At 42.5% G+C, this 27,897-nt stretch overlaps 1 protein-coding gene across 2 annotated transcripts in view; it reads left to right on the top strand.

The window, feature by feature from the left end:
- The window catches only part of hdac5 (histone deacetylase 5), a 204,508-nt gene that overhangs the window by 78,222 nt on the left and 98,389 nt on the right, over positions 1–27,897 (top strand). For both annotated transcript variants that reach the window (XM_038778838.1, XM_038778839.1), the window contains exons 2-8: positions 2,246–2,490; positions 3,864–4,008; positions 6,274–6,394; positions 12,951–13,072; positions 17,184–17,315; positions 21,749–21,861; positions 24,234–24,368. In XM_038778838.1, the coding sequence (XP_038634766.1) occupies positions 2,246–2,490; positions 3,864–4,008; positions 6,274–6,394; positions 12,951–13,072; positions 17,184–17,315; positions 21,749–21,861; positions 24,234–24,368 (1,013 nt within the window). The remainder of the gene's footprint in view (positions 1–2,245; positions 2,491–3,863; positions 4,009–6,273; positions 6,395–12,950; positions 13,073–17,183; positions 17,316–21,748; positions 21,862–24,233; positions 24,369–27,897) is intronic.

Genomic DNA, 27,897 nt, shown 5'->3' with positions numbered 1-27,897 from the left:
GGATTATTGAACACGATTGCTCATATCAAAGGATATAATCCTACCCATACTCAGTAGTTTTCTATCAACTTCAACTTTTAAAAATGCTTGAAACTAAATCCGCATTTGGGTGGGGTTGACGGGTGTTTTTAGGCAGCTGCAGCACCGCGATCCACCCCACCTTTCACCGGCATTTTGCCGGTTTTATGGGCCTTGGGACTTTTTCCCCGCCAAGGCCACACTTTAGTTGATTTCCTGCACTGGCAAGCTGAGGTTGCAGCAGGAACGGTTCCTTGCAGATCATGGCGACATTATGACCGGCAGCCCCGATCTCTGCACCCTCTCATTTCAGGCCCCTCCGCTTTCTGGACTCCTGGCCCCCCACTTTCACCTCCCTCAAGCTTCTCATGACCCCTGGACACACCCCCTCCCCCCCCCCCTTTCTCCCTATGGACAAGGCCTCCTGGGCTTGACCCCTGGCAGTGCCATCCCGGCACTCAGGTACTTTGGCACTGATATACTGGCACTGCTGCGTTCACTGACACCAGGAGAAGCTCCATGGTACTACTACCCTGCCCTGTCCCCGATAACTTGGGGGCCTCTAATTGCCCTGCAAAGATGACCCGGCCCCTCCCCCATCCATCCTCATTGGCATTGGGCCCCATCCATAAACCCGCTTCAGGCACCCCCCGTCCCCCTTCTCTTCCTGCTCCCCACTCTCCCCCCACTCTTCATGCCCCCCACTCTTTATGCCCCCCCACTCTTTATGCCCCCCCACTCTTTATGCCCCCCCACTCTTTATGCCCCCCCACTCTTTATGCCCCCCCACTCTTTATGCCCCCCCACTCTTTATGCCCCCCCACTCTTTATGCCCCCCCACTCTTTATGCCCCCCCACTCTTTATGCCCCCCCACTCTTTATGCCCCCCACTCTTTATGCCCCCCCACTCTTTATGCCCCCCCACTCTTTATGCCCCCCACTCTTTATGCCCCCCCCACTCTTTATGCCCCCCACTCTTTATGCCCCCCACTCTTTATGCCCCCCCACTCTTTATGCCCCCCCACTCTTTATGCCCCCCCACTCTTTATGCCCCCCCACTCTTTATGCCCCCCCCACTCTTTATGCCCCCCCCACTCTTTATGCCCCCCCACTCTTTATGCCCCCCCACTCTGTATGCCCCCCCACTCTTTATGCCCCCCACTCTTTATGCCCCCCACTCTTTATGCCCCCCCCACTCTTTATGCCCCCCACTCTTTATGCCCCCCCACTCTTTATGCCCCCCCACTCTTTATGCCCCCCCCCACTCTTTATGCCCCCCCACTCTTCATAGCCCCCCACTCTTCATAGCCCCCCACTCTTCATAGCACCCCCACTCTTCATGCCACCCCCACTCTTCATAGCCCCCCCCCCCCCCCCCCCCAACCACCACCACCACCGCGCATGGCCATCACATCGGTTTTAATGTTGGAGATAAGTACTGATTTGTGCTGGTCTCGATCACGGCCAGCGCCCAGTGCCACGGGTCAGGAGCATCACGGCTGGCTCAGCACCTGGCGCAAAACCGTTTTTGACCCCTCCCACTATTCGCTGAGAATCGTGGGATCGGCGTCAGGCGCAACATGGCTGGAGAATCGGGCCCATTAAGTCTCTTGTGAGAAGCTGACAGAAAAAGGTGGACTCATTCCAGAAATAACGTTGTATTCATTGCATACTCCTTGATTTTGCATATATTCAACTTAGAAATGCTCAATCTTTCTGATGGAATACTCAAATTGTGCCTTTCTTTTGCACAGAATTCGGTTCCTGTGCTTTTGAAAAAAGGGTACTGGATCACCATTGAGTTGGGCTTTCAACAAAAATTTTGATAAAAGCTTCTCTTCTTTAACAAAAAAACTTGAAAAGCAAATTAAGCTGGGAATCAGAAAGAGAGTAAGATTGATATTTCTCTATGACCCGTTTATGGGGACAGTTTCATAACCCAGTCCTATTTCGGCACAAAATTTAGAAAATTGTCTGGGTACCATAATGACAACATTAGAACCTCATTTAAGTGTCACAGTTAGGAAGCAGGCAGATATTTCTGACACCACGGGAAAATACAACCCAAAAATTATTGACAGCGATCTGACACAATCGAAACACATATTTCTGATCAGGTGCTGACACTTTACACCGATTTATTGTGTACATCTCATTATCAAATCTGTGTCTATATATTGTAAAAATATTACTTTGTTTGCTGAAGTATGTTCTATTTTTCACACAGCAGTTGAAGTTAAATCCTCCCTGCCTGTGACTATGCAGACTGCTACCCCAGTTGACCTGAGGACAGAGCCCAGAATCCCAATCCCAACTGTGGACCCTCTTCTTCGCGAGCAGCAGTTACAGCATGAACTGCTGATGCTCAAGCAGCAGCAACAGATCCAGAAGCAGCTACTATTTGCTGAGTTCCAGAAACAGCATGAACACCTGACAAGACAGCATGAGGTTCAGATTCAGGAACACCTAAAGGTATTTGCCATAACCTTCCTATAGATTGTGCACAAGTACGAGATTAGAATCTCATAACACTCACTGTTAAACTCCACCCTTCACTGGAACACTGACTAATATGCACCCCTGTTGGATGTTATTTCCGCAGAATAATATGTAAAACACAGACAGGAAAGTTCTGTATAATGTTTCCCATGCCACTCCTCATTTGTCTTGCACATGGGATGATTTAAATTGAGACTGATGAAGTGAAGCATAACAAATGTGGACTAATGCTACTCTTGCAGTGAAAATGATCATAAAACTATTTACTTTTTTAATGGTCCTTGCTTTAACCTTGCTTATTCATGGATATGTTTTATTTGATTATTCTTCATCTCACTACTTTTGTCAATTTGCCATTTTTCCCCAAAATATTATTTACTGCTGATTCAGATTCTAAAATTTCTTGCACTTAATTTACTTCACAGATTTAAGTATACAAATTCACAGCAACAGAAAAAGTTAATTGTGCATTAATATTATCATTGCATCAATTGTGTAATTGTATTTAGACACTATGCATCGTAATTTTGCAAGTGTACGTTTCTTTCATAATGGAGCAGCATCCTTCCAGTCAGTTGGGAGTGATCAAGTTTATTTTATGATAGTTTTTTTTTAATTGCTATTCTACATCAGGTAATTAGAATTTACCCCATTAGGGTTAGCCTACATTACTTGTACCACACCAAAGTCTGCAATGATCTCAGTATGATTTTTAGAAATGTATTTTTATGAGTTTAAGCTATTTAGAGATCCAAAATTCATTACTTTGATAATTCTTTGATCTCTCCATATAGTAAAAAATAAGCTTAGATTGAAGGTATAGGAACAGGCGTTTTCGGTGATATTCTTCGCACAACTAAATAGTTGGTAAATTGAGCAGCTGATGTTTTAAACCCAAGTAAGAAACTTTGAGTTTAGGCTGCTGTCAGTTTGAAATTTGAATTAGGTTTTTTGATAATGGTAAATATGATGCAGGGGATTTATTTTTAAATATTTAAAAGTAGCCAGACATCACATTTTTTTATAAATAGAGATGCTCAATGATGTGAATAGTAACAAACTAATGAGACTGCATTTTTGGTTGTGCTCAGAAGTACAAAGATTAATATTTTATTGTTTAATCTTGTTTGCAAAGCTTGTTGTATAATGAATATAATATCTTCCACAACACAAATATTCCTGGCAGCAGCTGAGCTTTTTGAACATGCAATTCCAAAAATTGTGCTAATGATGTATAATTTTACTGTTAAGTATTCTAAATAAGTTGATGGTAGTGTGAATGCCTGGAAGCTTTTTGTGAAGTATCGTGTGCTTGTTTACCTGGCCCTTTGTGTCATTTGTGCAAGCAACAACAGGAGATCCTAGCAGTGAAGCGTCAGCAAGAATTGGAACAACAACGTAAGCTTGAACAGCAACGGCATGAAGAGTTGGAGAAGCAGAGACTGGAGCAGCAATTGCTTATGCTTCGAAACAAAGAGAAAGGCAAGGAAAGTAAGGAAGCTATATGTGAATGCAAGCTTTTGCGAAATCAAAAGCTGCCCCCCATTCAGCTCTTGCATTTCTAAGAGTTTGGGGTGGAAAATCTCTGATGAGGACGTATTATTTGATGCAGCAAGACAGTTTACTTCTGAGACAGGTATTTCAGTTACACTGACGTGGCAGTCTGGGAAATACATTCCGGCTCATTTGAATCTAATCGAACCTTGAAGCATTTTGCAATATATCACGCCATAAAAGGGATATTATTATTTCATACCAAAAATGCAAATAAATATCTAATAAATTTAAAAGTAAATATATTTTACAATGGTAATTTGCCTGTCTTTGCTTAAAATTTCCATATTTTTCCTTCCTGTATTTAGTTGTGCAATACAGTGCTGGGGGGGGGGGGGGTGCTTGGAGGAAGACAAATAAACAAACTAACTTTGGTTTTCGGGTAGTATCCCTCTTAATTTGACAATGAGGAGGTACATAAGAGTGCTCTGAGATAACTTGCTCGAATTTATCCTTTACTTCCATTTGCTCTGCACTTCCTCCTGATGTTGCAAATAAATTTAGACCTTAAGACATAGGAGCAGAATTCAGCCATTCGGCCCATCGAGTCCACTCCGCCATTCAGTCATGGCTGATATTTTCTCATCCCCATTCTCCTGCCTTCACCCTATAACCCCTGATCCCCTCATTAATCAAGAACATATCTATCTCTGTCTTACAGATACTCAGTGAATTGGATTCCACAGCCTTCTGCGGCAGTGAGTTCCATAGATTCACCACCCTCGGGCTGAAGAGGTTCTCCTCATCTTTGTTTTAAAGGATTGTCCCTTCAGTCTGAGGCTGTGCCCTCGGGTTCTAGTTTCTCCTACTAGTGGAAGCATCCTCTCCACGTTCACCCTCCAATATTCCAAATGGGTCTGACCAGAGCCTTCTACAGCCTCAACATTATATCCCTGCTTGCACTGGGAAAGACTACCTCTGAACTGCTGCATTGTTGTATTAATATATACAGAACTGCTTAGGGAGAATAATTGCAGATGTGCAATTCATGAAATATCTGTTGATAAACCATCATAAAGGAGCAAACTAAACTTTTGCTATTTAAAGTACCAATACTTCAATCTGTAGTGCAATCATGGGTACCATTGCTGGATAATATCCTCGAGTGTTAACAGCAGTCTAAATAGTTTTTGTAAATTTGTTATTTCTTCAAACACTTATTAATAATAGGCTATCTCACATTTTGGTGTACTATATATTTAAAATTATTTAGGCATATATTTTGTAAATAAATCTATTACAAGTACATTACTGAATTAGCAAAGTAACATTTTAATAAGACTAGAATTGTTTATTTTTTTTCTTTGCAGCCACTCTTTAGTGAATGAACTTTAGAAAAAATTTTGGAATGATTTCTGTGCTAAAACATTAAATTCTTCAAACTCGTAGAATCATGATGTAAAATAATACATTTTTAAAATAATGTTCTTAATTGTCCCATATTTAATGTTAGAAATCCAAATTAATTTTGATGTACTTTGATACATAATACAGTAAAGCAGTTTGTGAAAATTAATATAGAGCTATGGATCAAACTAATGCAAACCAATTTTGGTCTTGTTTAACCTCCAGTGTGGCAGGAAGGAAAAACAACAATAAATAGCCTCTTGGATCCGCTAAAATGTTTTTTGATTAAATTTGATCAGCATTGATCAGTAAAACTATCACAACATTCACTAAGCTACGAACATTTCAATTGACTGTCACCCTTCATAAGAATGATTCCAGGGATAAAGAACTGTAGCTGTGAGGATAGATTAGAGTTGGAGCTGTTTTCTTTGGAGAACAGAAGACTGAGAGGAGACTTGATAAAGGTATTAGTGATCCTGAGGGATATGGACAGGGTAAATAGTAAGAAACTGTTCCTGCACAAGACAGCATCAAAAGCTAGAGGGCACAGATTCAAAATAATTGGCAAAAAGGAGTAAAAATGAAGAGAGGAAACAATTATTTCACCCTGACAGTGGTGGGAGTCTGGAACGAAGTTCCTGAGATGGTTAGATTGCTATCTGAAAAGAAAGAATGTGCAAGGTTATGGAGATAAGGCAGGGAGTGGAACGAGGCAGGATACTTTCTCAGAGTCAGTGCAACCTCGATGGACCAAATGACCATCTCTTGCACTGTAACAATCTGTGATGCTGCACAGCAAATTGTATTTGTTGTAGACTCTATTCTCATGTATGCTATCTTTCCACTTTTCAGGTGCAATAGCTAGTACAGAGGTCAAATTAAAACTTCAGGAGTTCCTACTAAGTAAAACTGCCTCGAAGGATTCTGTGACCAGTGGATTGAATCATTCCCTCCCTCAGCACCCCAAAAGCTGGTACTATATGTGCATGTTCGTACTATAGGTTATGCCTACTATACATGTGATAACTTAATAGATTTTATGTTTTCAGACTCTGTTTTTACACAATTTAAAAATGTTCTGGCAAAGATCTCAAGAAAGACTAGCAGAACCTGTCTTTAATTGAACTGTATATTCTCCATTGAGAGATGGTGGAGTAGCTTTTCAAGTGTCAAGGAAATCTATTACAACTGTAATCTGGTACAGCTGTGTCGTCTAAATATATTTTTCTAAATGGCACTTCTGCATCCTTACAATAAGAATGGAGAAAATTGATCCAATAAAGAAAAAGTTCGGAAATAGATTGACAGGGGACCACAAGACCAATGCAGGTGGGAAAGGGTATTTAGACCTTACTTTAACTGCCCAGAAAGACTCCGTGGTCCCTAGTTGAATGATTTCTGGGTTTTTGCCTCCACTATTCTACCCGAAGGTCCAGTCTGTATGTCATTTACTCTTTGAATTAAGACTTTCTGATCTAAATTTGCCCCCTTATCCTACTCTACATTTTCTGTAGCATTTTCTTTCTTACCCTCCTTTAAGGATCACTGCTCAGCTAATGATGTTTGCACTTGTGTAATAAGTTGATTTATCTTTGCCATGCAGCAGACTATTTTTGTAACAGACCTTTTTTAGTAAGGAAATTAGTTTTAATAAAGTGTTTATACTTACATAACTTCAGTCTGACAGAATATTTCTGTTGCTTATTCCTGTACATCTCATTCTGTCAAACAAAACACTGCTCTTTTTCTCACTTATTTTTCTCGTCAGTTTCCTGACAGTCCCACATGCTTTCTCATACTTCACCAAATGGACATTGATCTGCCTGTTTTGATTCTGAATGCTTGTGGGCCATTTTAACCATAGAGGTTATAGAAAGCAAGTCCAACCTGAAGTAATTAATGGCAGTTGCAGTTGTAGTTTCCTTAATGATAGTCCAGTTGATAATGAAACTGGGTATCTTTCTGCTCTCAGCAACTATCTAGATAAAAGTAAATTCCTGCGGATGCTGGAATCTGAAACTAAGAAGAAAATGCTGGAAAATCTCAGCAGGTCTGGCAGCATCTGTAAAGAGAGAAAGGAGCTAACATTTAGAGTCCAGATGACCCTTTGTCAAAACTATCTAGATAAGCTTGATGAACCATTTAAGAGAGCGCAGTTCACTACAACCTTGGTGAAGTATCATGATTATACTGTGTTTCAAATAGGGATTTGAATTTGAGTTGATTGGGATATCAATGGCTAAGTTTAAATGTTTTTCTATCTGTCTGAGACACATTGCAAAGTACTGTAATCTGGGGCGGGATTCTCCGACCCCACGCCGGGTCGGAGAATCGCCCGGGGCCGGCGTCAATCCCGCCCCCGCCGTGTCCCGAATTCACCGCCCCCCCCCCCAAGATTCGGCGGGGGTGGGAATCGCGCCACGCCGGTCGGCGGGCCCCCCGCGGCGATTCTCCAGCCCGCGATGGGCCGAAGTCCCGTCGCTGACAGGCCTCTCCCGCCGGCATGGATTAAACCACCTACCTGACCGGCGGGATTGGCGGTGCGGCCTGGCGCTGGGGTTCTGGGGGGGGGGGCCCCCATGGCGGCCTGGCCCGCGATTGGGGCCCACCAATCGGCGGGCGGGCCTGTGCCGTTGGGGCACTCTTTTTTTCCACCTTCGCCATGGTCTTCACCATGGCGGGGGCGGAAGAGACCCCCTCCCCTGCGCATGCGCCGGTATGACGTCAGCAGCCGCTGATGCTCCGGCGCATGCGCGGACATACGCCGGCCGGCGAAGTCCTTTCGGCCCCGGCTGGCGTGGTGTCAAAGGCCGTTCACGCCAGCCGGCGGAGTGGGAACCACTCCGGCGCAGGCCTAGCCCCTCAATGTGAGGGCTTGGCCGCTAAAGGTGCAGAGACTTCCGCACCTTTGGGGCGGCCCGACACCGGAGTGGTTCACGGCACTCCAACATGCTGGGACCCCCCCGCCCCGCCGCCGGGTAGGGGAGAATCCCGGCATTGGTCTGCACGGCACTTGTGGTCTTTTTTTTAACAAACACTTTTTTAAGGCATTTACAATACAAATGTAAACATAATTCAGTGCGCAACACACCCCTCCATCTTCCACTGTTCCCACCTAAGCTGGACAAAAAAATAGCCTAACTCACCCTTACTCCCTAACCCCCCACCCCCCCTTATTGAATCTGCTAACAGTTTAGTTTCCCCCGAAGAAGTTGATAAACGGCTGCCACCTCCAAACGAACCCTAACATTGATCCTCTCAGGGCAAACTTAATTTTCTCAAGCCTGAGAAACCCAGCCATGTTGCGAACCCATAGACCTGATTTTGGGGGCTTCGAGTCCCTCCAACCAATAAGATCCGTCTCCAAGGAGGCAAAGACCAAAACGACACCCGGGTCCTCCGACACTCCAAACATCGCCACCTCTGGACTCGGCGTGACCCTCATTTTTAGGACCGTGGACATGACATCCGCAAATCCCTGCCTGAATCCCCTAAGCTTCGGACATGCCCAAAACATGTGGACAGATTTGCGGGCCCTCACACACACCTCACACACCTGTCCTCTACCCCGAGAAACCTGCTCATCCGGGTCACTGTCATGTTTCCCCAGCGAACCACCTTGAATTGTATCAGGCTGAGCTTGGCAAATGATGAGGACGTGTTGACTCTGCTCAGAGCATCCTCCCACAGACCCGCCTCTAACTCCTTTCCCAAATCATCCTCCCATTTACGCTTTAGCTCACTTATCTGGGTTTCCTCCCACCCCATAAGCTCTCTATAGATTTCCGATACCTTCCCCTCCCCTCCCACGTTCTAGAAAGTACTTTGTCCTGTATCCCCCGCGATGGTAGAAGTGGAAAAGTCAAATCCTGCCTTCGTACAAAATCCCTCATCTGCAGATACCGAAACCCATTTCCTCCCAGCAATTCAAACTCCACTTCCAGATCCTCCAAACAGGGAAAGCTCACATCAATAAACAGGTCCCCCAGCCTCTCAATCCCTGCTCTCTGCCACCACCACTGGGCTTGTGGAGTACCGGGCTGGTGAGAACGGCAGAGGAGCCGTTACGAATGCCCCCAAACTTGTGCCCTTACATGAGGACGCTTCCACCCACTCCCCCACCGACCCCTCCCTCACTACCCACTTCCTAATCATGACTACATTTGCCGCCCAGTAATAGTTCCTAAAGTTCGGCAGTGCCAACTCTTCCCCCCCCTCCTCGGCTCCGCTCCAACAGCACTTTCTTTACTCCTGGGGTTTTACCCGCCCACACAAACCCAGAGATCACTGCATTCACCCGCTTAAAAAACACCTTTGGTATAAAAATAGGGAGGCACTGGAAAACGAACAAAAATCTCGGGAGAACCGTCATTTTTACGGTCTATACCCTCCCTGCCAGTGACAAAGGGAGTATGCCCCACCCTTCTTGGGCCAGCTTCCAGCTTGCGTCCCACGCCTCCTCAGGCCCGCCCATGGGAGTTCACCATCATCGACCTCTAATTTGATTCCAAGCCAAGCGCCAGGCCCTCCCCTGTCAGCAGAACAATTCCTCCCCCCCCCAGGCAAAATAACAATCCCAGTTTTGGCCAGTTCCGCACCCAAGTCCTGGTAAATGCGCAGTTCATTATCTTCCCATTTGCAGCTCCTCGTCTGCATGGCCCACCTCAAGATCTGTTCCTTGTCCAGGAACCGGTGCATTCGTACCACAATCACCCTCGGAGTTCATTCATCCATGGCTTCCTCATAAGCGCTCTGTGCGCCCTGTCCATCTTCAAGGGTTGAGCAAACGCACCTTCCCCCAGCAGCTTCTCGATCTTGCGCGCCACATATGGCCTACGTCCGATCCCTCACTGCCCTCCGGGGAAGCCAGCGATCCTCAGGTTCTGCCTGCGCGACCTGTTCTCCAGATCCTCCACTTGCTCTTGCAGCCTTTTCTGGTGGTCCCTCATCAGCCCCATCTCCGCAGCCAACGCGGATAGCTGGTCATCGTGCTCAGCCACCGCCTCTTCCACCTTCTGGATCGCCTGGCCCTGAGCTTCCAATCTTTGCTCCACTCGGTCCCGTTTTAATCGGGTCCAAGTACTCCTTCTTTGCTTAGCAAAGCTGTCCTGGAGGAATTACACTAGCTGCTCCGTTGACCGCTGGGTCGACAATCCCAGTCCCTGAGCCTCTGCCATGTTTTCCTGTGCTGCAGACTTCACTCCCTTCTTTACCTAACGATCTCCTTTTCCACTTCTGGTCCACGAATCCATAAACTGGTGGGGGATTCTTCTCCTCTACCTCACCAGTCTCCTATTTTACCGATCAAATCCCCCATAAATCGGGGAAAAGTGTCCCAAAGGTCCACCACAAGCGGGAGCTAGCAAGTAAGCGACCACTCACTCCATGGCCGCCACTGGAACAGCTGCACTTCTCTTCTTCAATGTTATGTATGTTCAGCTTTTGTTACATATAGATCAGCTTGCTGAAATGAAAATGTCTTTGCATCAGAAAGTTCTTGAATCAGAAATTCAGCTTCCAGCTATTATTATTTGATTGGACAAATTCTTGCACAGGCGCAGTGTCTCCTTTTAAATCAAGAACGTTTGAAAGTCAGAAACAGGAAATGTCTCAAAATTATGGGACAACCATTGTGTAAACATTTCACTTCGACAATCCTGTCTTCATGCCTATCAAGTGGGGTTTTATGGCATTCTGATAATTTCATGATCATTCATTCCAAGTTTATTCACTAATTAATTTGCTTGGGTGGGATTTCTTCTCTTGTCCCCAGTGCAAAAGCCTGGGCCTCTGTATTTCTGATCCAGTAACATTGCCACAACAACACTGACCCCTAAGCTCCAGGATTCCCATTCTGAACCTCCCGTTTCATCCCTTTAAGATGCTCCTGAAAAATTTAGCTCTTTTTATCAAGCTTATCGCTATTTACCCAAATGTTGCCTAAATTTTGTTCTATAATGCTGCTTTGAAGTGGCTTGAGATTATGTGAAAGGTGTTATATAAATAAAAGTTGTGCTAGTTTTTGCACTATGAGCAAGGGCTAGAGAAACTTGGATTTTCGATTCTTTAGAGGAGATTCCTTGTTTCTTTAAAGTGCCCAATTCCTTTTTTTCCAATTAAGGGGCAATTTAGCATGTCCAATCCACCTATCCGGCACATCTTTGGGTTGTGGAGGTGAGACCCATGCAGACACGGGGGGGTGATGTGCAAACTCCACACGGACAGTGACCCAGGACAGGATCGAACACGGATCCTCGGGATCGTGAGGCAGCAGTGCTAACCACTGCACCACCGTGCCGCCCTAGTGGAGATTTCTAAGAATAATTTTATTATTAATAATAATCTTTATTGTCACAAGTAGGCTTACATTAACACTGCAATGAAGTTACTGTGAAGAGCCCCTAGTCATCACATTCCAGCACCAGTTCGGGTACACAGAGAGAAATTTCAGAATGTCCACATTACCTAACAGCACGTCTTTCAGGATGAGGGAGGAAATCAGAGAACCCAGAGGAAACCCACACAGACACAGGGAGAACGTGCAGACTCCACACAGACAGTGACCCAAGCTGGGAATCGGACCTTGTACCCTGGAGCTGTGAAGCAACAGAGCTAACCACTGTACTACCGTGCCACCCTGATATAAGGCAGCAAACAGCATGGAAAAGATATATCTGAAAAGTTAAGATAAGATATATCTGAAAATTTAGGATAAGAGGTCCAGATTCAAATGGTAAATGGCAAATTTCAGACTGATATCAAGAAGTGTTTTCATGCAGTGAGCACTTAACACATTGAATGAACTGGATACAGTAGTGGAGGCAAAAAGTTAAAAATTATTTAGGAACTATTTGGATGCTGCACTGAATTAACGACAATTCTGGATGGATAACCTAAAATGAGAAGGAGGCCTTGTGGTACAGTGGATCATGTCCTTGCCTCTGAATCAGAAGTTCTGTTTCAAGTCATACTCCAGGACTTGATGACCAAGGAATGTGTGTTCATAACATGAGCAAACAGGCTGAATATTAATTTGTAAATCATATGCCAATGGCACTTGTTCAGCCACGTGTGGGAAAGAAATTTAAACCTCTATCGTTACTGTCTATAGCTCAAGGACTACAACATCCATGTAAAAGTGTCTGTTGTCAAAGATACTCGGACTCTTTGGGGAGCCTATTGGCTTAGTTGACTGTCCAGTCAGTGTGGATCAAGTTGGTGCTAACAACACAGGGTTTGGCTCCCAATCCAGCTGGATTCAGGACCTGCCACCTTGCCCTACCTATGGTGGAGGTCATAGCAATGTGGGTTGGACAGAACTCAAGAAGAAGAAGAAACTAAAATGGTTCAAATTACTTTCCCCGTCTGTAATTACCTTGTGAATTTAGCTCTATTGAAGTACCTTGCATTAAAATTCATTCATGGAATAAATTTGTCTCTTAAATATATTATTAGCCTTTATCTATTTCTATGTACACATTGAATGTAAGTACAGCTGTATCACCGTGCTTTTCTCTTGATTCCACCAGGGGAGCCCACCATGCATCACTGGACCAGAGCTCCCCACCCCAGAGTACAACTCCTCCCACCTACAAAGTCCCACTGCTGGGATCATATGATGGAAAAGATGATTTTCCACTACGAAAAACTGGTGAGCAGTCAGCATATCATGAGATTTATTTTTAAACCACTTGTAACAGCTGAAAAGTAAATGCCCAGCTTAATAGAACCATGGGGAATAATGTTAGAGTATGATGTTGAAACTCATGTTAAGTCTGAGTCAGCGAAAAACTATAAACACTGTTTCAATACATTTTGGAGTCATTGTTCTCTATCAAGACCTGGATACGAATAAATAAATTGTGATATTTTTACATCAATTTAATAATGTTTCCCAAGTATATGCAGGTATTAAACAGTGCCAAATTGTTCAGGAAGATATATTGTAATTAGCAGTGATGACAACCAAGGTAATATGTTGAAAACGTAGAAACCCATGTGTTTCAAAGTACATATTGCCACCATTGTCAAGTAAAAATGCTGAAATGCTATTTCTCTAATTTTTTTTTACCTATAACCGAGAAAATTGTGTTTTTATAAATCAACGGCGTAACATATAAACGCTGTTTTGTCTGTTCTAGGTGGATTGCTGTGTCTGGTCCTGTAACTTGTAACTCAATATCTTGCATTCTACCACAAAAGGGAATCTGGGATTAGATATTAAAATGCGAGTCTGATCATTTTTCACCCTAGAAAATTGAATAGATTCTATTCTACTTTAATTCTATTCAGTATAAAATTAAACAAATGCTCTTGGTCCTTGGTTAACGTTCATTGATCATAAATGTTGCCGGTCATTGGCATTTTTTGCAGTGAGCAATATGTACTCCCAGCAAAATTTGGGAACTATTGCAAAAGCAAAGAGATATCTTAATGGTTACGCCAGATAGATCGGAGGGTGATGTGTTTTTGTTTTGCTTGGTCTATTCTAGTTAAGGGAGAGAAATAAATTGAGAATTACTATGCATTTTAAAGAATCAGAAATGTTGTTACTTTAATAGTTAAATAGATAAATCAACAAAAGCTATGTTATATCCCCATATATAGTCAGTCAGTTCTTTCAAATGGGTTGTATTCAACTAATGATATGTTCTCGACCAAGACAATGTAACTAATTGGTTCTGTTCTTCACATTTGACTCACTTGGCATACCAGATACCATCTCAAAATGATATATGCTCAAACTGCAGAGAACATGTAAACAAAGGAAAAAGGTTACCTACTTTTTACACGTTATCAGAATCTTTATAGTCCTACGAACTTGAATTGATCTTCTGTCAGGCAGGACCATTCAGATGAAAGACCATTTTCTAAGAATCTAATCAATGTTAAACGTTGAATTACTGCTGCAAACGATTTAGTGATTAAGCAGTAATAATTAGCAGAAGGAACATTGGGCCCAGTTTTAATCTGATTGTCCTACTGCTGTTTGCATTGGTTTGCAATGTATTTTGTGTTAAAAGGGAACTTTTCTTGTTTCAGCAACATTAAGAAACTAACATGATTGAGAAAGCATGGTTGACACTATTGGGGACGTAACAAAGTCAGACAACTTTTTTAAAATGTTGACTTTTTAAAAATTATTTTACGGATTGGCAACACTGAAGAGTGTCACCATGTCCAATCTTGCTGAGACTGATAGAATTGAGCATCAGCAATTTCGTGTGGTACTGGAGTCACAAACCGATCGGACAAGTAAGGGTTTTGGTCCCTTCCCTGAAGTACATCAGTTGGATTTGCACAATCCCAGCAATTTGTATGGTAATTTTTCTGATGCAAGTCCATAAATTGCCATAATTATTTGGATTTAACCTCACAACTTGACATGGTATAGTTATAACTTACGACCTATGGGTTGATAGCCTAATAGCATAACCATGAGGCCAGCACATTTAAGAAGGTAAAGATAGAAGGAGAAATGGGCATTCAGCCCAGCCAGTCCATTAATGAATTGTATCCCATCTCCTTAATAGCTTAAGGAAAAGTTTTGCATGAACACTCCTATTCCCAAAGGCGATCCAAGAACATTCCAAAACAATGGTGCATCTCCATATCACTATGATGTAACTCTGACAAATTTCCCTTCACAAACAACAACTCTATTATCTCCCCTACCCATACCCTCCCTGACCACACATTAGTTCAAGAACCACAGTGGTTTATAAAATGTTGAATCATTTTACTCTATATTTGTTTACCGATTTGCCTTAAAACAGGATCCTTATGAATGTGGAAACTCCGCACAGACAGGCACGCAAGGCCTGAATTGAACCCGGATCCCTGGTGCTTTAAGGCAGCAGTGCCAACCACTGTGCCACCATGCCATTTATTGATAAATAAGTGCTACTTAAAAGCACAGTCCACTACCCCATCCATCTCTGTGGATGATTTAGAATAGGTTGCTGGAATGGTAATTGGCTAGATAGAATTTGTCCCGCTTTTTTGGGGCAGGATTTAATTTCCACTTTGCTAGGTAAATATCAACATTGTAACGGTACTGGAACAGGATGACTAAAGGTGTGACTCATTCTACATACAAACATATGAATTAAGAGCAGGAGTAGGCCATTTGCTCCCTCAAGTCTGCTCCAGCATTCAATAAAATCATGGCTGATTTGATTGTGGCCTGAGCTCCAATTTTCTTTCTATCCCCTATATCCATCACCTCCCTTGTCAATCAAGAATCTATTTAACTCAGCCTTACAAATATTGAATAACCTGAAGCCCAAGATTTACACATCATAGCTGACATGTGGCTGAGGCCCATCGACTTTGCTGTATCCGGCGGCCATTTCTTGGAGTGAACAGCTTTGGCTGAAGATTGGTATTTTTTGATGGGGGAACCTTAGGTTGAGGCTGAGATGAATCATCCACTCAGCACCTCTGGCTGTTTATGTTTGCTATTACCATGTGGTGAATTTGTAATTCTAAACCTGCCATTCAGGGGTGGTGTGGAAAGCAAAAAGAATAAAGATGAGAAAAAGATTAATTTAAAGTTGGGGAGAACAAGTATTTGCATTGATCTGTATGAATGATGTTTTGAAGCACATCACCACTATTGTTTATCAGAAAGCTGGAAAAGAGAATTGAAAAAGGGATGGAGAGGAGAAAGAAAATTTTATCTGATACATTTGTTTATACAAAGGCGTAATTAACATAAATGAGTGTGAATCTTAGAAATTTATTGCACAGGAGGAGATTATTCGGCCCATTATGTCTGTTCCAGTTGGGAAAGAGCGATCCAACCTAATCTCACTTTCAGATCTAGGTCTGCAGCCTTGTAGATTATGGCATTTAAAGTGCATATCCATGTACTTTTTAAATGCAATTTGTTGAGTATTTATTTTTTCGCGATAAGGTGGAACTCGCAATTTGTGAACAAAAGCTGTAATAAAAGTGGTACAATTATTTACTCAGTGCTTAATTTAATTTTGTGTTTCATAGAACACAACATTTATTATATGTTGCTAAATGTTCCTATCCATATGCATTTAGAGCTGGAAAATATATATTTCTTCATCAAGCTCATAAATTAATACAGTTTTGGGATTATTTTAGCTAAACTATGTGGTACTCTTCAAGTTTTAAATTGCCTTCATATATTTATGTGAAGATGCTTTATAATTAAAAGGAGCGGAAAGACTAGATGTAAACAAGTGTGCGGTTCAAAATTTCACCACTTCTTCAATTCATTGCTCAGAAGCCCATGATGCTGACACTGGAGAATAGGGTTTTCCCCTGTGCATTGTTGTTTTGTGTGAGTTTTTGTGTTTGTTTTCAGTATTGCATCAGCATGAATAACATGGTACAGTATTCATGAAAATGACACGTCAGTACTTTGAAGTTTGTGTTTTTCAATATTGGATCCAATCTAATAGTGGGTAAAGATACTTGTCGGTTTGTAAGATTTTTCAGTTAGTGTCAGTGAGTGGGTGTTAGTTGGCTTACAGGCTTACAACAACTTTGGCTAAAATCTAGAAGTGCCGAAATAGTCATGAACTATATTTCTATAAATTTGTATTGACCGTCAAAAGTGCCAGCAAAGCTTGTAAAGAAGAATTTTGAAGTCATTCCATGAAAGTTAATCAAGTAAACCTTCAACCCTTCGTTGTCCCAATGCATGTTAAACTTTCGGTGCTTGGTATTCAAGGCAAAAAAAATTGTGAAAGCTAAAATGTTTCTTCTTCAAATAATATATGCAGCTTCCGAACCCAATTTGAAGGTACGTTCCAGATTAAAACAGAAGGTAGCTGAGAGGAGAAGCAGCCCGTTATTGAGGAGGAAAGATGGCACAATAATTAGCACATTCAAGAAGAGAGCTATAGAAATCACAGGTAAGGTTGTAGAATCAAACAGTGTGTGTGGTGCATCATTCCAGAACCATTTATAATCGAAAACTTAAAGGAACCTGAACCAGTAGTGATTTTTATGAATACACATCTGTAGTATTCAATTTGCTGCCGGATTGTTATTTAAAATTTTTCCCCCCTGTTAAAATGCCAACTGCCTGTTGGAGCATAGTTCTTCATGTGCTAAAGGCTCATCGTTGTTTCACCCAAGAAGCCACTATTAACGGACGCGTCCTGCAAATGAGTGCCACTAAGCTGTTTTACTGCCGTGCGTCAAAAGACAAACCCAATTCTGAATTTACCTGATATTTAGAGAAGCAGCTTCTAGAATTCACTGGTTAGCAATGAGGATGGTAAACAGGATGGTTTATTCCATTGGATTTCATCCAAGGTTGGCCACACCAAATCTGGGACATTCCTTCTCGATATGGCTCAGCTACACAATGGACAAACCTGTGAGGGTTCGATACAAATTATGGAGAGACAATTCTTTAAAGGTGTAAAACGATGGATTTTTTAAGATTATGGAAGTTTCGCTTTCTTTTTACAGCTCAAAAAAATTTACACCATTCCTTTTATTGGAACAATTAAGTAAAATAATGAATTCATATTTGGTTCATTAAAATAATGCTCGGTGCATGGTAATTTCAGCAGTGTATTGTGCTGCATCTATGTATTAAATCTCAGAATTTAATCTTATCATTTTTAGATTTAATTCCATCTTTTCAGTGTATATACAGTCCAGGACTCCCTATCCGGCAGCCCAAAATCCAGAAGGACCCAAAACTGAGTCCTGCCCCAGAATCTACAGTCCACATCAGGCATTGCTCTCCGTCACATCAAGGTCATGGCAAGCTCATTCACTACTCTTTTTGGTCCTGGATTAAAAATGGAAGCTTTGCCCCTTTCCAGCTCATCAGATAAATCAACCAAGTTTTAAATTATCCCACCCCCCAGCCCAAAATCCAGAAAAATCCCATATTCGGTACATGTACAATCCCAAGTCTCCCAGATACATTTTAAAATCGGGTCATGTAAATCAGTTCTAATCGTTTAACAACTAATTTAAGTTTCACCAGAATGGTCCTTTTCTAATCCTCAATAATTCAGTGTTGATCTGTTGGTGTAATTGCTAACAACTGTAGGTGCAGATTCATGCAGGTGGAGGACCACGTAAAAGCTGATGAAATTCAAAGGGATACAGACAGTTAAATAGAAGTGACAGAGTAGGAATTTGTATTATCTTTGGAAAATCTCTAAAGTTATCCAAAATTTTGGCACCCTTTCCATAGAATTACTACAGCACAGAAGGAGACAGCACGGTAGCACAGTGGTTTGCACAGCTCCAGGGTCCCATTTTCAATTCCCGGCTTGGGTGACTGTTTGTGTGGAGTCTGCAAGTTCTCCACGTGTCTGCATGGGTTTCCTCTGGGTGTTCCGGTTTCCTCCCACAGTACAAAGATGTGCAGGTTAGGTGGATTGGCCATGCTAAATTGCCCTTGGTGTCCAAAAAGGTTCGGTGGGGTTACTGGATTATGGGGATAGGGTGGAGGCGTGGGCTCTTTCCCTGGGCTGATGCAGACTCAATGGGCCGAATGGCCTGCTTCTGTACTGTAAATTCTATGTGACCACTTGGCCCACTGAGTCCACACCAACCCCCTGAAAGAGCACCCACCCAGGTCCACTACCCTGCCCTATACCTGTAACCCCACCTAACCTTCATATATTTGGACTATGGGAGGAAACCAGAGGAAACCCACACAAACATGGAGAGAATGTTCAAACTCCACACACAGTCACTCAAGGCTGGAATCGAACCCGGGTCCTTTTCGCTGTGAGACAACAGTGCCTGCCACGGTGCCACCAAGAAAGAGAAGGCAAAGCAATGACATGCAACAAGTCAGAACAAGTAAATCCAATTTATAAGCATGAGTCTTAAGGCTGTTGATGGAGCAGTTTCCTTCAACCCCCACAGGGAGCTGGACATCCCCCTAGCCATTGAATAGAGATAGTGCTGTCTGAGATTATTCTGAGGAGAGTTGCTTTCATTATCATTCCATCATGCTATCCTTGTATATTAGAATTTCAGCACCCCTTAAAACAATAGATGGCTTGTGTTGTTGTTGGCTGTGCAAGTCTTTTGATGTAGGTTAGCGGTATGTGACCTTGTAGCAGATACCGCTCCTCTCTATCTGATTCACTTCTGTCCCAGACTTGGTAAAGATATTTCCCCATGATCAATAACATGTAGATATGACAATGTTTCCAGATATGGTTGGCATATGGTTTTGCTGACTGACGGTACCTTTTTCATGCTGGATCACTGGAAACATGACATACCATGGCTGAACTGTTTGCCAGATGGCTAGTCTGACATTAACATTTCATACTGCCACCAAGTCTGCTATCACAGCCTCCGTTGGAAACTGAGCATCCAGGACATTGATTGTTTGCCAAACTGATATATATGCACCTCTGTGTGTTCCATCAGTTGCAGATGCCAGCAGATGGACACACAACATGTCTAGCAGCTTGGCTTGACTGATTCCTCCTTGGTCATTCTCCTCTTCTTTAAAACGTTGAGTTGAGGATGTCTATTAGGAGCTGCAAGAGCAAATGGAGAAAGAGAGTAATTACTACAAAGGCTCACTGTAGTCTATAGAGGCATAGCACTTCGTAAATCAGGGTAGAAGTAACTATAACTTTGCTAAGTCAATCTTCGGGCTTTTTAATTTCTACTCTCAACTCAGTTCCCCGAAGCTGTGGATGCTCATTATAAAAGGATGTTATTATAATCACGGTTGTACTCTTGGAATGTGACATTACTTGCACATTAATTTCAATATTATTTGAGGCTTCCATTACTCAGCCCAAAACCTATCCAAAATTTGATCAGCACTTTTGGGACTAATCTTTGTCCAATTGTATGATCCATTGTGTCCCACTAGCATGTGTTTCTGAGTTGAAGCTAGTACTATGATCAGCCTAATGTTCTTTTTAGATTTTTGTTTTCCATTCATTCATGGGATGTGGGTCATTGGCTGGGCAATATCCCTATTTGCCCTTGAAACTAGTGACATGCTGGCCATTTCAGAAGATATTTCAGAGTCAACCACATTGCTATGGATTAAGCACCAGGTAAGGATGGCAGATTTCCCTCACGAAAGGGCATTAGTGGTAGTTGTTTACAACAAGCAACAATTGTCATCATTAAACTTTTATTTCCAGATTTTTATTGAATTCCAATTTCACCATCTGCCATGGTGAAAACATTACCCTGCATCTCTGGATTACTAGTCCAGTGACAACTGCCACACCATCGCCTCCCTATGCTATGCTAAGTATCTTTGACATCTTACAAGAAAGTGAAATATTTTTGGTCTGTTTACCCTCTTTGCAGAAGAAAAGGACAGCACTAGCTGGAATGTCTTTGACTTTTATTTGTAAAGCATGAATTTTATTTGCAGTTCTTTGAACAGGGCTCACCCCTTGCTGCTTGAATAATGTCAGTCATGAGAAGCATCGTTGTAGATTCTGGATCAGTGCCATTCCAAGAGTTGCAGGTGCAACTTCCGGCTAAACTGACGAGACTCTGCAAAGCCTCCTGACCTTAAATTACGCCATATATGAGAAATCTGCCTTCTCCGCCTATAATATTGTTTCCCAGATTGGGCAGCTCTAGGGTAATAATCAGAATAATTTGAAACCTGAACAGCCACAATTTGTATGAGAATGCAGAATTTCTTCTCATAATCAATGTGAATGGAGTAACCTCATAAAGAGGAAATTCCTACTCAGACTATTATAATGGCAATAAAATTCATGTGGTATTTTAACTGGGTCCAGACAAATCTTTTAAAACTGTTCTTTTAAATGAAAATGACATGTAAGTTGAGCTATCCCACCAGAATATTATTTCATCCATAAGGGGTTTTCAGACGGATTCTAGATTTTGAATAGCGTGCTCTGAAAACTTTGCTGCTTTAAATTATTGACCACCCTTGAAAGTTCAGCTTCCGAAAGCGGTATCTGCTCCAGTGCCACTTTTTAATGTAATTAAATAAAGCCAAGAAAATAATATTTGTGGCATCCTTCATAATTGTCATCAATAATTTCATCATATTGTAGGATTTTCTGCTTCCTCTTGCTGGTCTGTAATTTTCTACCCATTAAAATGTAAATGGTTGGAAAGTTGCTCGCTGGCAAGTGCAGAAGTGGAAAAACCTGGCCAGTGAGTTAGTCAAGGTTTTGCACTTTCCTAAATTGAAAAATGGTGAACTCTCCCTTGAATTAATGTCCAAATATTGCATGTTTTGGTAGTGAGTTTTAACCTATGCTTTTTAGTCTTGAACATTTGGCTAGAGTGTGATGAGGCTGCTATTTCCTTGATGCTAGTTTCTTTGTTTTGATTGTTTCAGTTTCCTCAGTCTGTAACAGTGCTCCTGGGTCTGGCCCTAGCTCTCCGAACAGTTCAAACAATATTCCTGCAGAGAACGGAACAACCGGTTCTGTACCCAATATTCATGCTGAGGTAATAGCTTGTGCCTACCATTAAATCTTGAAACCAGTTATTTCCAAACATGTCATAACTAGCCTTTTTTAAGCTCTTGCTGTAAATTCTACAGGCATTAACTTTTGAGTATTGGCAATAAGTATTCAATTTAATTAAGTTGTATAAGTGCTCCAATTGAAAAGAATCTGTTGAGAGTCTGCTTTCAGGATTGGAAGATGGTAAGAGCTGCAGAGTCACATTAAGATTCATTGAAGCCATGAAGATAACAGCAAAAAATAGCAAATATTATGGATTATGCTGTAACAACCTTCGGATTTTATTTATACTGATTTTATTAATTATGTTTTTTTATATATATTTTTATTAGAGTTATAATTTTTTACAAATAATGCAACAGCAAAATTTCAGAGTATAATGATACAGTGCAAATATTACTGCAAATGTAAGAGCAAGCAAGACAGGATAACTTCTCAATGGACATTAAGAACTAGTGCCTCCAGTTTTAATACCGGATCATTCCGAAAAGGGGGAGAGGGAGAAAGAGGATAAGAACATATAAATACGATAGGGTAATATCTCAGGCCGCACACCTTTTATGTATAGTGAGATCAAGACTAACAATATGGCTCATGTGAAACCTTGCAAAAGCAGGTCAGACAGAATGGAGCCTATAAATTTGAGCTAGGGATCCCACACTTTACGGAATGTATCAGACTTAGAACAGATCACAGACGTCAAGAATTCCATAAGAATACACTCCATGATTAACTTATGCCAGTTTTAAATTGAAGGATACTTGTCGCTGATCCAGGAGCAGAGGATATTTTTACGGGCTGCAAATATTAGGATGTTATACAGCCTACTTTCATTAACGTCAATAATTCTCTTATCTGGAAGACCCTGAATTATGAACAAAGGATCAAATTCTACGTCTGTCAAATCTCCTCTTGAGCTCCTGAACTAAAAGTGTTGTGGGTTCAGTTTTTTCTTTCCCCTCCAAATATTGAATCTGTGAGCAATTGTTTTAAAACTAAAACTCTATCCGTTCTGCCTCACCAATGTACATCAACCCCAACCACAGAATACCATAACTAATTGTACCAGTATATATTTTCAGTGTGCCGCAAGCTGTATGTTTTGAGATGTTGAGAATTGCCAAACCCATTATGAAGAAGCTGTCTCCAGGCTGGGTGAATTTGGCTACGTGCTAATCCACTTCCCAGAGGCATCTATTTAATGTTCATGTGACGGATCTTTCATTCCTCTTAAGTTTGATTTGTATAGTCATATACTTACAGAAAATGTTCAAAACAAGGCAAAAATGCAGAAGAATTTATGTTTAATTTGTCATGGATTATTGAGCCTAAATTGAATGTTGCATGAGTAATTGTAACTTTTCTTGAGTGCGGTATAACTTTGATTAAAATTTAAATGGTTTTTCACTGCTGCTCTCTCCTACCAAGTGACCTAAATATCCCAATATCAGATGCACGTTTTCTAATTTATGATCAGTGTTTTATTTTGAGTTGTCATTGTGTTTATACTTAATGTTTTGGCAATTGAAGGACCCAGTAGTATATTATATCACAGTCAGATGAACATATTTCATCTGCTTACAGGTTACCGCCTATATCTGTTACACTGAACTGCTACAATGTTCAGCTCAATTATTTCTAGACTGTTTACAAATAATTTAACCTTGAAACTACTGTGGAGAGCAAACGTTTAGAAAATGAAGGAAGCTTTCTGAAATGTTAGGCATGCTATCCTGCATTCTGACTAAGGATGACTCATTCTGGTATCAAGAATAACGATTTTGTGCCATGGCTTGTCATTATTAAGTGTTATGAAGGTTTCATTGCTGCAGGGGATTAAATACTGAATTAGAAAAAAATATCTAGAGGTCTTGTCAAAGTCTTGTGAAGGGTGGCTTTATTGCTTCCTGAAAAGGAACATTGGATCGATGAAAGCTGCACGGCAACCTATGTGTCTGTAAGCATAATAATAGTTGTTCTGAAGTTCTGCAAAAGCTTTCTTGAAGTTAAAATATGATAAAACAATCGTCTTAAGTATTAGGCTGTCTTGTATTCTACAGCTGGGCACTACCAGCTTATATGCTGTTCTCCCTCATTATTAAGTAAAGAATTGTTCCATGGGGGTAATGTAAAGTTTATACAGCATATTTTAGTCTGAAACGTTTTGGTCAAAGTTCAAAAAGTTCTTCCCAGAACACAATCATAATATTCTGTTTTCTACTGCAGTGTGTATCGCTGATTTGTATAAAAAGCAGAATCAAGCCCTATTGGAGAACAAAAAGCATTGGGTCACGTTAGTTCATCAAGTTAGCTGATTCTGTATAGGAATCTCAAGGAGCATTTTTTTATCCACAGCATATGCACCCACATCACAAAGCAGTGAACACTGATGGGTCAGCAAGTCAGCTCAGCCTCTACACGTCCCCCTCACTGCCTAACATTTCCCTGGGGCTCCCAGCTACAGTCGCAGCATCCAATGCACAGATCAATGTAAGTAGACAATTTTATTGTGTTGAAGCCCTCATTTCAATTGGTGCACTGCAGTGAATAAAAACTTAACCCTTTTATTTCACTTCTAGTTGTTGTAATTTTTAATTGATCAAAATAACTACTGTAGGACCTTAATTTATTACGGATTGCATTTGAGCAACCGCCAACACCAAGATTTTTGTGTTAAATGAAACAGAAAAACTGGCTTAGCTCCATTGTTTATGTGGTATTTTGCCTATTGATTTGTAGGGACTATCGTTAAAGGCTGCTCAACGTGAGCCTGTCATAAGAGCCTTGAACCATATGTAACAATACCCCACTTAAGTAGGTAATTTTCAAAAAAGGTAGTCCAGGGCGACATGTGGTGCAGTGGTTAGCACTGGGACTGCAGTACTGAGGACCTGGGTTTGAATCCCAGCCCTGGGTCACTGTCCGTGTAGAGTTTGCACATTCTCCCCATGTCTGCGTGTGTTTCACCCCCAACAATCCAAAGATGTGCAGGTTAGGTGGATTGGCCAAACTAAATTGGAGAAAAAATAATTGGGAACTCTAAATTTATTTTTAAAAAGGTAGTCAAATTGCAAACTATGGCACGATTTAATGGGGGAGGAAAACAGTTACATTTGGGAGTGAATAGCGGTTTACTGAAACAACCCCGCTATCAGGCGGGACCTTTGGGTGTGATCTACCGGCCGCATTGCGGCCGGCAGGATGTCTGTGGAACCCACTTCTGGGATCTACCCGCTCGCTACGCTCGCAAGATAAAACGTGATCTTGTAAGATGTCGCAATGTGAATCCCGCCCATTATGGATGGGATCCCTTTTAGCAAACCTGAGTATTAGAGTGAGACAGCGAGTTTCACTCAAATATGCATTCCACGAATCTACCCAAGGTGTGAGATCTAACCTCGTCGCCTTGGAGATCTCGGGTGAGCGCTCTTCAGTGCTGGTCTACACACACGGGGACCAGATGGAATGGCACTCGTGGGGGTCGCCCAGGGGATCAGAAGTCCCTCTGGTGCTTGCCCTCTGGGAGGCAAGTGCCACCCGTATGCCAGCCTGACACTGCCATGGTGTCTAGGTGGCACTGCCAGCTGGCAGGGAACTGCCAGACTGGCATTTTCCCCCATGCTGCGGACTCTCAGGTGTACTCTGTGTGGGGGGGAGGGGGGGGGGGGGGGGGGGGGGGGGGGGGGGGGGGGATGCCTGAGGGACCCATATAGGTGAGTTGGGTGCTTTGTAGGGGGGAGGGTTTCGGAGATGCACGGGTGGGTCGGGAGATCAGATCCCAATCTCCTTCTGCTCTGAGGGCATCCAGTGAGCGCTCCGAACCTAGGAAACACATGGTTAAATGCACTCACGATGGCACTCTGTTTCCCATTCGTGTCGATTGCGCCATTTGGGTTTTTTGGGCCTTGGTGAGGAACATCACTGGGTTAAATCTACGCTGGCTTTAAAGCAGACCAAGCAGGCCAGCAGCACGGTTCAATTGCCGTACCAGCCTCCCCGAACAGGCGCCGGAATGTGGTGACTGGGAGCTTTTCACAGTAACTTCATTGAAGCCTACTTGCGACAATGTGCGATTTTCATTTCATTTCATTTCCTGCCAAGGCCACACTTAGCTCGCTTCTTTAAATTTTTGAATGGCACCCCACATTTTTAAATGTAACCTCCCCCCCCCAAATAACCTCATGACCCTCCCAATTTACCTCTTACGGGCCCTTGAACTCCCCCCTCATCTCTAACGGGCAGAACACCCCAGGGCCCAATCCTTGGCACTGCCACCTTGGCACTAGCACCCTGGCACTGCCCCTGGCGGTTTCCAGGTGGCAGCAGGAGTGCCTGGGTATCAATCTTTCCAGAGCCCAATGACCACTGCCCCTCCACTGGCCTGGGAGACCTCCTTGTGTGCCATTATGCCGGTCCACGTTGTGTGGACCAGTGCTAAACAGCCCCATGGCAAAGTCCTCCCAAGCACAGGCATTCATCCCAGGCTTTGGGCTTATTTAATGGCTCATATAGATCTGTTAATCTGGATTTCGCCCAGTGAGGGCAGGATACAGACGTCTCTCGCGGGATTTAATGGCCTCGTCGTGTCACCGAGTTGGGCACGACAAGGCCATTCAATCGTTCCGTTATCTACTTTTGGAGGAACTTGCCTTTATCTTGGCCTTTGTCATAGAATTTTAGAGGACAAAAGGAGGTCCGTTTGGCCTGTCGTGTCTGCACCGGCCTCCCAAAAACACTACCTAGCTAGTCCCATGACCCAGCCCTATCTACGTAACCGTCCTAAATTAATCACTTTCAAACATATATCCAGCTCTCGTTGAAACTCCTATGGAATCCACCTCCACTTCTCTCCCGGGGAGCACATTCCAAATCCAAACAACTCTGAATAAAATAAGTTTCTCCTTATCTCCTCCTAGCTCTCTTGCTGACCATTTTGAAATTGTGACCCCCTGGTCACTGACTTACCAGCTAGTGGAAGCAATATATCCTTCTTTACCCTGTCAAATTGTTCATAATTATGAATACCTCAATAAGGGGTCACCTCTGAATCTTCTCTGCTCCATGGAGGACAAGCCCAATTTCTCTAATCTTTCCTTGTATCTAAAACTCCTCATTCCTGGTATCATTCCAGTAAATCTCCTCTGCACTCGCTTTAAGGCTTTAAAATCCTTTCTTAAATAAGGTGCCCAGAACTGAACACACTATTCCGAATGTGGTCTGACCAGTGATTTGTAAAGGTGTAGCATCACATCCTTGCTTTTATGTTTCTATTTATAAATTCGAGGAACCTGTAAACCTTCTTAACAACTGTTTCAACTTGAATTGAATTGAATTTAATTTAATTTATTGTCACGTATACCGAGGTACAGTGAAATGTATTGTTCTGCGTACAGTCTAGACAGATTGTTCCTTACATGAAAAAACATAGGATATGCATAAATATACAATGTTAATAGATAGGCACAGGCATTGTGTGATCATACGAAGTATAGTACTACTCAGTAGAGAAGATGTGGCAAGAGATCTGTTGAGTCCATAAGTGGGTCATTCCGGAGTCTGGTAACAGCAGGGAAGAAGCTGTTCTTGAACCTGGTAGTTGTGTGGTGCTCAGACTGTTGTATGTCCTGCCTGATGGAAGAAGTTGGAAGAGAGAATAACCGGATGGGAGGGATCTTTGATTCTGCTGCCCGTTTCGCAAAGCTGCGCGAGGTGTGGACTGAGTCAATGGATTGGAGGCGGGTTCGCGCCTCCTGGACTGGACTGTGTTCACGACTCTCTGTATTTTCGTACTGTCTTGGGCCGAGCAGTTGTCTGGCCATCTTCAGAGAATTATGTACTTGAACGCCATGCCCCCTTTGCTCCTCAAAGTTCTATCATTGAGCCTGTATTGTCTCCCCATGTTTCTTCTCCCATAATGCATTACCTCACATTTGCCTGCATTGAAATTCATCTGCCAGGTGTCTGTCCATTTGGCCAGCTGTCATTGTCCCTCTGGAGTCACTCACCATCATCTTCACAA

The sequence above is a fragment of the Scyliorhinus canicula genome, chromosome 19 (genome assembly GCF_902713615.1).
Source record: "Scyliorhinus canicula chromosome 19, sScyCan1.1, whole genome shotgun sequence".
NCBI lineage: Eukaryota > Metazoa > Chordata > Chondrichthyes > Carcharhiniformes > Scyliorhinidae > Scyliorhinus > Scyliorhinus canicula.
Note: the sequence above shows the minus strand (reverse complement) of the source record. Positions and strands in the feature narration are given on the sequence as shown.